At 35.5% G+C, this 13,159-nt stretch overlaps 1 protein-coding gene across 2 annotated transcripts in view; it reads right to left on the bottom strand.

Annotated features, from left to right (window-relative positions):
• VWA8 (von Willebrand factor A domain containing 8) overlaps positions 1–13,159 on the bottom strand; it is a 181,580-nt gene that overhangs the window by 18,910 nt on the left and 149,511 nt on the right. For both annotated transcript variants that reach the window (XM_032677885.1, XM_032677884.1), the window contains exons 38-40: positions 4,634–4,742; positions 3,744–3,900; positions 1,009–1,117 (exon numbers count right to left, since the gene is read on the bottom strand). In XM_032677885.1, the coding sequence (XP_032533776.1) occupies positions 1,009–1,117; positions 3,744–3,900; positions 4,634–4,742 (375 nt within the window). The remainder of the gene's footprint in view (positions 1–1,008; positions 1,118–3,743; positions 3,901–4,633; positions 4,743–13,159) is intronic.

Genomic DNA, 13,159 nt, shown 5'->3' with positions numbered 1-13,159 from the left:
TAAACTGGTTCTCTGTGTATAATATGCGTTGGTAGTAATTTTGTTTAGTTACAAAAGGCCTAAAGACATAAGTAAGATGAAGAATGGTACCCTTCTGTACTTGTAATACCAGGGGACTGAGTTTCTTTACCCATTTGGAATCCGTCTATCGTACAAAGTAATTTCTTTCTATATGTCAGTTTTATTGTGAAGACACCAGCACGTGACTAACCAATAAACTAAGGTGTATATATACACTAATGGTTAGTAGTCTTCAACAGAAATCTTATATCAAATATATCTTATAAGGAGTAAATTAATTTTCCTTTAATTTCACTGAAGATTAGCAGATTCCTCCTAGAAACAATGTACTTTCATTTTATTTACCCCGTATATGAACACTAGTATAAAAAAAAACCCAGAAAAAACACCACCTCAATTACCGGAAGAAAGGTAAACTGGTGGTTTTGATCTTAGGAGATTTGGGCTATACCTATTTTCATTAGCAAGAGTCACAAAACAAACCTGAGAAAAATCCATGTTTTCAGCTGTATATGCAGTAAAGCACTGACCTGGAGTGGGTGTCTCTTTTAATTTACACTGGAGTGGAGCGTTTCTTTTAATTTGCACTGGACTGGAGTGTCTCTTTTAGCATTTGTGCTTCTCAGACAAAAAAAAGTCTTTTGGACAAGAGGTAAAGACAAAGACTGTGCTCCTGCATACCTCACAAATTCTTTTCATACTGTATAGTAGTATTTTCTTTCACAAAATTGTGCTTCTGAATAAGTAATCTCTGGAAGCCGTGGTATGGGAATACTGTAACTTGTAGAGATGAGCACTGGGACCCACTTATAAGCTTCTTTTAAATTAGTAATATGAAACTGTTTTTCCCAACCATGATTATAACCTGAATCTGCTTTTAGCCTCAAAGGTATGATCACCACACAGTAACAGAATAGTAGCAGGATAGTATTTGGGGCCTAATGTAATGACCTCACTGTGTTCCTTAATTAGGGAATCTAAGATTACCTGCAGATTGTCTAAGATGATGCGGAGTGACTGAACTTGGCGTCGAACTGCTCCGGAGAACCTTTCGTAAGTTGATGCATCATATTCACTCATCTGAATCTCTTTCAATCTAAAGCAAAGAACAGGGAGCTAAGAAAACTTAGCTTAGAAAACAAGCATATCTTACATTTATTTATGTAAACTGAAAGTTTATATACTTGATAACAGGGAAATTCAGATGGCAACAAGCACACAGAAGAGACAAACTGAAGAAGTGGCAGCTGCTTTTGTGATTTTTTGACAAGGCAGGTGTTCACCAATGTCTACAGGGATTGAATCACATCAAAACTTATTAAAGTTACTAATCCTTCTACTTTCTCCTAAGCTGCTTTAAAGTTTCAGAAGTAAAGCAGATGTCCTGAAAAGTGATCAAATTCGAAAGGTTTTATTGGCTCAGGTGTTGCTATCTGTACATAAAAGGATCATGAGTGTCTATTCATTACTTCACTGTCGGAGCATTTTAAACATATCCTGATTCCTGCTTTAGCACAAAAGTTAAGACACACCATAAAATCTGTCCCTGAAAACCTAGAAATAGTAACTGTCTCAAATAGTTATCTTTGTGCTTCATAAAATGAAGAAGCCTTGAAACAAAGAAGTTTTAAATGAACATTAACAAAAATGTACTCTCCCATACAGAAAATGAGTCATGTCACTGAATACTTTCCTGTCTAGAGAGCACAACCCTGCACCATGAAACTAGATATATGCTTTTTCTATAAGTTTCCTCATTTCAAGTTCTGTATCATTCTTCTTAGCATTGTAGTTAAGCAGATCCTGCTAAAGTGGTGAATTTCACAATTGGAATGTTATTACAGAGGTCCAACTGTGAAGAACGGGCAAGGGGACAGGTGGATATGCTAGGACTGTGTGCTGTTCAATATTGTCCATGACCCAACAACATGCAGCAAGACAGCAGTTGTGTATCTGGCTACTCTACCATCCAGCATGTGGCTGGTACCAGTCCTGAACAAAAACATATTGGCCTATCTGTGCCCAGCTCCTTTCAAACAAGCACTTCATAACAGCATAATTTCACTCACGGTGTTTTGAAAATATCGATTTTTAAATTAAACTATAAATGAATAGTAAAGTACGTATAGGTTAACTATATTTCTAATTACAAGTTTTTTAATATCGTCACAAGTTACTTGCCTGGAACATAAAGTATATGTGAAAACTACTGTTTAGACTAGTCCTTCAATGACAATATTAAAATCAAACATCAAATCTTTGTTGTCTTTAGTATGATTATGTCTTTTTATATTTAAAATTTTGTACAGTCATTATAGCCAACATTCATTAGAGGCAGGAAAAGGGAACTTTCAGGCCTATACACTTAATTTCATGGATCCTGCCATCCGAGTTCAGCATCTTCAAATCTATGAAGAAAACATTTTTTTTTCAAACAAAAAGAACAACCTCACACACAGTTTTACTTTGTTAAACTCTACATCAATTCCCATTGAAAGCTAGTTCAGAAAAATACCATGAAAAATACTGCCTCTATTCAAGAGTAGCTGCTAATTTCATTCTAGTCAAATAGGGCAATTTAAAATGTTTATGACAAGAAATATTACCTAGCCAGGAAAGTAATCAATAATTTTCATATGAAAATTCTCCCTTCCAGATAATCCTGTATAAACAAAGCAGTGAAATCTGCAGTTTCCCTTACGTTTTTTCGTCAGCCTGAGGACTCCAACCTCCTCTCTGTTCTTAACTTTTACCTGTTAGTTCCCACAACTATCCAGGTGGTACAGAACAATAATCAAGTCAAATGTGGTTTCATAATAGGCTGCATACATGCCAGCTGGTACATGCCAGCTCACTTGGCTTTTGCAGGACATAAATTGTTACCTCATGTACAGATAATCAGATTTTACAGGACACAGCTGCACTGTTCCCACAACATGTAGCGGTATCCAGGAATTTCCTCTAACACAAATTTGCTAAATGACCACACAGGCAGGTAGAAACTCATGAAAGCATGCCACATGTGTATATGGACATATGCAAAAAGAGATGTACAGTATCTAAGGCCATACATATCAATTGTTTCTATTATGAAGCATCTGAGAAGCAACTTGGAAGAATGGGGATGCTTTTTTTAATGCAAAAGTACCAGAGGTTGACTAGAGAGTTCAGTTGGTGGAAGAAATCTGAATCTCAGTGTACAGGCTGGGAAACAGTTGATTAGTAATCACACATTACACTCATGCTGGGAAGACCTGTTGTTCATGTAAAAGTGCCTGCTGAGGCTTAATAGTTCAAATATCTCAACTTTTGGCTAGAGACCTTTCAAACAAAAGAAATTTGCTTGCAATGGTTCATTTTGAAAGACATTTCTTGGGTGATAAACTCCTAACAACATACAATCTGGATTCATCTTAATTCACAGAAATTTTCATATGGTTTATCCCTTTTTAAAAAGATAAATATTGACATCACTCTCCTTATCCACCTAGTTATGTTTTACTCTACCAAATCACATAGTCATTTTAACAGTGTAGCTTAATTCAATAAAACATTCTATACATCTTGTCCAGAACAGCTAAACGTGTGCTGGTAAGATCTGTTAAATGAGAATGAACAGGGTAATGTAGCTGATAAATGCAGTTAAGACAGAAAATTCTTTTTAGCCATCTTTTTCAAATTCTTCTGGGAAATGGAAAGGAAAATAAAGATTTTCACATTACCTCTGTTTAAAGGCCTTTTCACCCATCTCTCGAGCAGCCCTCTTAACTTCTTCAGGAACAGCATCTTTTTCAGCCTGAGATACTTGATAAACCCTGTGGCCTGCATCCAGTCTATATGGCCCACCTTTGCCACCTAACCCAGCAGTGTCTCTCCCACCTAACATGGTTGAGATAAAAAAATCATTAAGAATATGCATTTGATAATAAATAAAAACACATTTTCTTCAAAGCTTCCATTGCCATATCTACAGATGTTCCAAAAATGCTGCCAACAATCCCCAGTAGAAATATTTCTTGCCAAAGATTTTCAAAGCCAAACAGCTATCATGGCAAGGAAGAACTCCCATGGAATACTTGTGTTTATAGTCTCTTGTGACCAGATTCATAAAGGTTTCTACCTTTTATAAAGGGGACTATAGAACATATAAATCTTGTACATCTCCTCAAAGCTCCTGGTCCTTAAAGCTATTCATCCCTAGAATTTGTTGGTTTAAACTGTTTCCAAACCACTTTATCTAGTGATCACTATTATGCCCTTTTAGAACTAGGATGCACTTTCTGTGTACTTCTTGCCTACACTATCTAAATTGCTGCAGCTACAGGGACATCTAAAAGGGTGGCAAATGGCTCAATCTAGTTTCTGTGGCTGCAAGCTTTTTAGTTCTCTGTATGACCAATGAAAAGAAACAAAATCTAATTGAAGAAGAGATCTGCTATATACAGTTTAAGTTAGACACTGCAAGTATTTATTTTCACTGGCAATAAAGCAACCCTGTATTGGATAAAATAGCTCTAGGCAGAGGATGGCTTTATAAAACCATTTTTGACTCACACAGCATCTCCCTTAGATATCTGGCAATAATGCATTAAAAAAAACAACAATGAAAAACCTGTTCCACCAGCCCACATATTTCCACCAACATGTGGCATGTTGTCTGGATCCACTTTTCCATGTTTAGGGGAACTGACATCCAAACCACTGTCCCTCTGAATGGTTATCTGTAAAATAGATAAACAGAGCTGTAAATCTCTCTTATAGCAAAGAAAGAACTCTAACAATCTAATAATATGATATACTAGGAGTGTTGAAGAGCTATAGGACCAGCAACATTCCACCTGAAGAGGACAACAGAATACAGCAGAGAAAAACAGGGCTCCCAAGTGGCACATTAGACCCACACCCAACCTAAGACAGAACCACTCAGTGCATTTAGATCATATCCACACTAGAAAAGCACTTCCTGATAACTGCCCAACATAATTCAAAATCCCCCTGTAGACAGAATCACCTGCAGTTTGAACACTTCTCACAGTATTGCATATCCATAGCACCATACATCCATTTACACATTTCATGTACAGTTGCAGTTCCATGTTCATTACTGATGGGTAGATTGATCTTCCTTTCACGAACTAAAGGGAGTAAAGAAATGACGTGCTCTTCTCTGGGATTTGTTCAAATGACACGCTCACACAACCCTTACCTTCCCTGCCATGACCACAAAAGTCTACCGAGGTGGGTTTTCTAGACCTGCCTGTTGACAGCATTTTCCCCATTGATTCATGGCACAGCTGAACACCCAACAGCTGTCAGATGGTCAAGGCTGAGTCACTTCAGGCTGGGGATGGATTTAAGTGGGTGACTGAAGGTAAAAATACTCCTTCCCGTTACGAATTCTGAGTCATGTAGTGAATCAGTGATTCATGTGTAAACTGCCCTTCAGTTATGAATCTTCTATAATTTAATGCCACTTCATTTTTTTAAAATGAAACTTAATGACTGAGATGGAAAATTAATGTCTCTAACCACTACAAATTAACTTTCTTCTCATCTACCATAGTACATTTAATTCTCCGACAAATTTGTGTCCCAATAACTATGATTTACTGCCTTCTCAAAAGTTCACCGGCATTATCAGGGTTTTCACTGTAGTGCAGTTTAATCCTTGAATTCACTGTTTTGCAGACTCAACTCCACACTGACATGAATTCCGTACACGTTTTTGGACTGAAAACATGTTCTCTAACAACTCTGTCTTGGCACCTATTCAAAACATAATTTTCTTTCCATTTATAGAATTTATATCAATTCAAAGACGTATGTACAACACATCCTCTGTAAACCATTAGTCATGAGTGTAAAATCAAGATCTAATCTGATAAACTACATTCATTTAACACTTGTATAGGAAGAGAGACACTTAACCACAACAGCACATTACCCTTAGGGTTATATATTTTTTAAGTTTAAGACATTTCCTCCAAAATAAACTGTTCTTTTTTTATAACTGGTAGATTTAAAAACTAACAGAAACACAGGTCAAAAATCACTGAACTTAGTTTAAAACAAACTCATAAAACCAAAATGGTAATGTCACCCTCATGAATCAAAACAAAATATTATTCTGTAATGAGAAACAATAAAATCATGCAAAAATTTTACATGTTCATGCTTCTGGGTTCTTTATAGAAGGTTCTTTATTCTGCAAAAGGAAGCTCTGTGAAACACACATAACCATAACCAGTGATGCAAATGTCATATTCTATTTTTGTCAAGTTCTTCCATTGAAAAATTTCACTAAACATTTTGAAATACAAGCATTGTTTAAATCTTAAGTGAAAAGTTCTGTAGACAATAGAGCTTTACTGCTCATGTGTCTTTCTCACATGTAAGTTGTTCACAAATAGTATTTCTAGTATACACGCAACAGACAAGTTTCTAATATAAACCTATTTTACAACAGTGTTGATCTGATTAAAGCAGGTATTTGCAATTTTGAAATGGCATATGGTTAATAGATAATATTTTATTTTATAATGATTATTGGCTTTCTGTTCTTAAAAGGACAGTACATCCAACATTTCATTTCTCTTAAAACTTTGAAAAAATTTCTTGAGAGAGAAAAAAAGAAATAAGTGGTACAATCTCTCATAGCTTAAGAATGTGACCTCTTCACTACCTTTTTTTTATATATAGTTAATAGCCTACTGGACAAAATAATTGTAAATTCAATGACACTAGAATGGAACACCACCAGGAGATGTGTAAATGTCATGTCGGTGCATTACAGCAGTTTCATTAATTTACTTATTTTTTAAGTCTCATCTGTGCAGACAAAAGGTAGAATTCTGCTAACTCTTAATACTTTAACAACCAATTTTTATTAGCACTTGTTTGCTGGGGTAATTATTTTTTAAATTTACAATATACTTAGAAATGGCATTACATTAGCACACTGTAGAATCCTTTGAAGAAAATCTTCTGAATGTACTTTTCTGTTTTTGTTCTCTCTCCTCTGCAAGCGTCTCTATAAACTAAAAGTTAGACTAGCAAATATCTACACTAGAATTGAAGATATATTTTAGAAATAAATAAACAATAAGTCACTGAGCCTTGACATGAAATCAGAGAGAGCATGAAGAAAAAACTGAAAAGAAAAACTTCTGGAAAATGATACATTCTTCAGTGTGGCAAATATAAAGAGATGGAAGAGCCATAGATAAGTCACTCCTGAGAACTGCAGGAATTCATGACATTAGAAAGGTAGACTTAAGGGGTAGGATCCAAAACTGGAGGGATTATAAACCTGAGAAACTGAAGGATAGTCAGCAGCTAAAATCTAGTTTGTCTTGCTTGAGAAAGAAGACAAGAAAAACAAGTACTAAAAGTAGAGAAATGGCTCAAACAAACCTAAAATCCACCGTAATTTTTCCATGGTTGCCTGATTGTACTTTCTAAAAAGAGTTTTCTCTTACTGTTATGATGTATATGTTTCAAATAAATAAATACATCATTTCCTTGCTCAAAAGTTGACCTGTTCTCTCCTGAATATTTTCCATTTGAATCTATCGCAAGACTTCCATGAACATTGTTTCTTTCAATGAGAGTTTTGACTAAGAATCTCTTCTTGAGGAAGTCTGTGCTCTTCTTAGCTATACATGCACTGAAAGGCACTATTCATTACTGCATCACTGTGCAGATTCCATACTGCCTGGTGTGCATATCACAGCTTTGTGAAACAACAGACAAATTCAGTCAAGTAGCCTTAAGCTCCAGCTATGAGGCACAGGTCAGAGTAGAATAACTGGGAAAACTGTGAATTTTTCCTTCTGAAACTTCCTTTTGATTTCCAAAATAACCACTATTTCCAAAACACTCATGGCACACATATTTCAATTGTATGTTATCTAAACTTGTTTGCACATATTGATGATTCACAATCAGAGCATGAAAGCACTTTTCCATTCCCTTTGTGCAGGCTTTCCTTCAAAGTCTTATCACATAAGAAGCACAACTGCCATCCTCTCCTGGGATACATGATTCTTATTTTATTCTCTAAGAGTCCCAATTCTTAGTAAACATCCCTGATTTAAAATGATGTAAACATCCCTGATTTAAAATATTTTTGTTCTCTTATTTTCTTTGACTATACTATACTCTCAGGCCCTTATAGCAGTAAGTAATGCATACATTCAAAAGGACTTTGTGGCAGAGGCTCTGTAGGTCTTCCAAAGTCAACGACGCAAACAAACAAAAATTTTGTGCAAGAGGAATATGAAGACTGCAGGTCAGAAAGATACCAAAGGAATGTGCTTTTCTGAAGGGGCAATGGTAAGAAAGAAGTGCTTAAGAAGAAAATGAAGAAACAACAACAAACACCAAGGCTTGTTAATGCTTTGACTGAATTTTCTGGTCGTGCCTCTTACACATCCATTCATTCCTGACAGCAAGGTCAGCCAGGTAGGAATGGAACTAAACACTCATTTTGCATTCAGTGAGAGATACACAGTATTAGAACAACTTGCTCTATGTCAGTTCCTTCTGAGATATATGAATGTATGCCAGAATGGTTTTACATGGCTACACTGCTTTTTTTTTCCCGACAACACTAAGATTCTAAGAGCGAACTAAGTAAGATAAACTGATACAAATGCATTCAGTTTGGAAACTAAGTGATCTTATTATCCTTCATACAGTAATGTAAAAAAGATAAAGGGGCTCAAAGAAGCCAGTTACATGATTTACTGCACTCAACAACTTCGTAAAACCAGGTGTTTCACGTCTATGTCAAATTTATGCCAAACAGCTACTACAGGAGTACCAATCTGTAATAGTCGTCACTGTGAAGATGAGTCAAAGCCTGGTAGCTTTGTCTAGACTTCAACAGGTCAGACAAACTATGCTATATTGTGTACTAAACAAATCTTGGAAGTGGATCTAGAACCACGTTCATACCACTGAAGTGAATGTGGGATTGAATTCTATTGAATTCTGATGTGAAATAATCTAATAACATTAACCCCTTGAGAGTAACGGAGCACTGGCATATTTTTGATACTTTTATAATCTCTAAGTAAGAGACAGAAGCTGAGTTTCTTGATGATCACACAGCTGACCCAGATATACCGTGCATTGCCCCTACAAGACACTGTCACAACTATGGGAAGAAAAGGGCTTGCATTAACCCATAACAAAATAACCCATAACAGAAGTGTGGGAATTATGGAGAGAGATGCTGTACTCTATTATTCAAATTATTTATGCCCCACACATACCCATATTTCATTCTAACATGAGTTATTTTCACAACACAGTACTTCCCTTTTGAGTTCAGAATTAATTTTCTTCTAATGTATTGCAAACAAAGCTCTGTGGCCCTGTGAGTAAAACTGGCCAAAAGCATTATCAAATCTAGCTTCAGATGAATTTGTACAAGTGACTTTAATGATATTTTAGCATCCAGTAATCTTAATCCTACATTGCAATGAAACTGAGAACAAAAAAATATCTTTAAAAAGGAGCCTCACCACACCAAAGGCAGTCCCAAGTAGCACAACTGTGCATTTCTGTATCTTAACAAGTACTATTCAAAGTACATCTGGTTTGAATGCATATTAATAGCTTTATTATTAAGATGTTTATAATAGTATTGAATGAGTAAAAGACACTTAGCAAAGTCAACTGAAATGAACATTTCAGTATATCTTTTATTCATGTTTCAGAGTATTGACAATGTTTCCCCATGTATTTTAAGCCCATATATAAGCTTATTCTTCAAGTCTGTTACAATAAACTAAAGACTAAAATTCCATAAGTCATCTTTATTGGGGAGACAGGGAAAGAGAGAGGGAATTTCACCTCCTCCTGTCTTGTCCCAGTTGAAATTTTATTTATTCCTGGGAGGTCCATGCAGGAGATCTAATCAACAGCTCTCACTGTCTTAGATGTCCATTCCTCCATTACCGTTGTGTAAAAAGCTGACTCTCTAAAATATGTTCTAAGCAGAATATGTACTTAGTTCTTAACTTGTAACCATGAGTTCTCTTTCTGCCAGCAGTTAAGTCTATCTTATAGAATTTGTAAGCAGAAGTCAGATGAGCTTGAAAATATTTCTAGCTTTGAATAGAAAAATAATCAAGAAGTGAGACCTTCCAGTAAAATGTGAAGGACTTCATCCTTAATGCTGACTGGAATGTGACTGGGATGTAGATAATTTTTTTGGTCGTAGATATTCCTGTCATCCTACCCTGTAATTGACAGGCCTCTGTTCAGCACTGCAAACTAGCTAGAGAGTGGATGGTCTTTTAATATAGAAGCTTACATTTGTATTCCGATGCGGTTAACTTCATTAAAATTCCTGAAGGGCACAGGAGGTGTCAGTGCCTCCCATTTAGGAGTGCTTGCCAGAAAAGCTCCTTTGTGGTGCTCACAGCAACGAAAGCAAGTTTCTGCCTCAGGACTGGCAAAGAAACTCTAGTTTCCAATGGGGGCATGCTGCCTCATGCACAAGGGAACAGACCTTTCACCTCTTAGTTTTAATTATCTCTGGCCCTGACTGGATGAACTCATATCTAATCCCCTTACATAAAACACAATGGCTATTTCAATACTCTAGATACAAAAAGCGGGTGAAACAAAAAAAAAAGTACTCTGCTCCCAGGCTAGCATTGTGCAGGTGTAAAGGGATTAAATTTTTACTTTAAAAAATGAACTGCATTTTCATTCCTCCAAATCAAATATTTCTTGTCCTTAACATTCTTAGCGGGAACGTTTAAGCAGAGTTGGACATTCCTTACAGGCTTTTACATCTTCATAATAGAAATAAATGGAATTACTCCTTGTTGCATCTGGTGATAAGGAACCAACCTCTCCTCTAAGCCCTTTAAGCATTCAGTGGATGATTCCACATAGAACACATTTACTAAAGCTGCAACCAGCATGATTTCATGTGTCACAACCTAATAAATACATACAAATTATACAAGCAAACAGGGTCACAGCTGCAGTATTTACAGCTGTAGACAATATCTATGTAGGAAAATCTTTAAAAGAAAATGTTAAGGTATCCAAACATTATTTTCACATGCACTTATTTTAGTATTAATAATAATACTGCATTATTGCGTGCTTCTTAGTGTTAATCAGAAGAAAATAGGAAAAAGAATGTGTGCATGAAGATTTGAGGTAGAATACAATTCACACAATTCAGGTGCTTAGTTCAATGTAAATTAAGGAGGTGTGCATTAGATTAATTAGTTGCATGATTAGACTCTCCTGAAAAGTAGATAGATGTAGGCAGGATCTAGGCTGGCAAGATCCCATTCTTCATTTACTCTTTTTATCATAAAATTCAAATTAGAAGATATCTCCTCTTATCCTAACATATCTGAGATGTGGAAGGAAAGAATTAATCTGCTATTTTGCCTTTTCATTAATATAAAATAAATTAAACAGGACAGCTTATAGTCAGTGAAGAATATGGGTTACTTTCCACACAAGGCATTAAATTGTTGAAAAACATTAATTATAAGAACATAAACCCACTAGAAACATTATAAAGTTAAAATATCTATGTTTTCTTAAATAACTTGCTTACTTCATTAGTGCCCTGGATAAAGATTTGGCATGTATCAGAAGATCACTGAAGGAAAAGAAGTGAAAACATCTTAGATTTTTATCTTACAGGTGATTTGGGAGGTGGTTATTTCTTCATCAAAATCAGTGAAAAAAACTGTTATCACTCTAATACATTATTATGAAAAAAGACTGACTTTGGCTGAAACAAAACATGAACATGCTCCAGCTGAAAAAGGCATTAAGTAATCAATCCCACAGTGGCACAAAGGATTAGGAAATGTATTCCACAGAATGCAGAATGTATTTCAGCAGATGTGCAAAAGACTGATTTTTCCCTGAAACAAAAGAATTGTTTTCTTTTACTCCCCCCTCCTCCAAACTTAAACCCTCAGTATTACCCTCAGCTGCATTTCACAGATCACAAGAACATATTTTCCTCCAACACATTCTTTATCAGCAACATGAATATATGCATTACATTCTCAAAGAGCATATAAAAGTTCTACATCAGGCAAATCAAAGGCTAATTTGCCTGTTCTGTGGTGGTTTTACACTCTACTATAAAACTGATTCTACTTAAGACAGAAAGAAAACATTTTATAATCTACTTACAGAAACTAGTGAGAGAAAGACATAAACAGGCAAAAAAAAAAAAATCTAATGGCTTCTACCATGTTCACTTGTACTATTATGTTCATCATGTACAGCTTTTTTCTATGTACTAAAAATTAATAGCATAATTTCTATTCACATCAACAGCACAAAATTGAGCCCACAAGTAATTTTTCCACAGAAAAGAATATTCAGTCTTGGACAAGACAATAAAAATGTATGAAATACATTCTATTTCTTAAGTTGTATCCTGAAATGAAAAAAAACATTAGTTGCACTGCAGTATAAAACTTTTAATACATTTTCTTCATTCATTTGGCTTCATTTTCATTTTCTATCTTGCCTGTAAAACTTTGCAAGAGTTCAAAATGAACTGATGAAGCTTTATGAATCATCTGACTCCTGTGAACATTTCTTTCTAGAAGTAGCTTTTAAAATTCATACAGGCATTAAGCTTCTGTCTTGAATAGCAAAACTGTTGAAAGAATCATAACTTTGGTGGAATTTTAGAACAGCGACAGTATTTAAGGCTGAGGAAAATCACTGTTATTAGCCCACCGATGCCCTCATGTGGTCAGAAAAACTGCCGATCTAAAGCAGAAAACAGAGAAGGGGGGTGGTAGTGGGGAGAAGGACCAGCTGCTCTTGCTAAAGGTCATGCTTTTGTCTCGATTCAAGAACTGCAGCTTTGCCCAGTTCAGTCTTAACATCAGGACAAGGCTGGGTTTTTGCTAAAATGTTATAAAGTAAAATGTTACTTTAAAAAAACCCCAATAAATTCCAAACTATCAGTATAGATTAAAGTAGATCCTGGAGTAAATATAAACAAGCTGGGATCACTGAAACTCCTGAGTCAATTATTCTTCAGATAAACATCCAACCTAAAAAAATAAATTTCATCAGGTGAACTTGAATTACTCTGAACTTCCAAGCTTCAGAAAATCAA

This window comes from Chiroxiphia lanceolata, chromosome 2 (genome assembly GCF_009829145.1).
Source record: "Chiroxiphia lanceolata isolate bChiLan1 chromosome 2, bChiLan1.pri, whole genome shotgun sequence".
Lineage (NCBI taxonomy): Eukaryota > Metazoa > Chordata > Aves > Passeriformes > Pipridae > Chiroxiphia > Chiroxiphia lanceolata.
The sequence above is the reverse complement of the archived record's forward strand: the minus strand, read 5'-3'. Positions and strand labels throughout refer to the sequence as shown.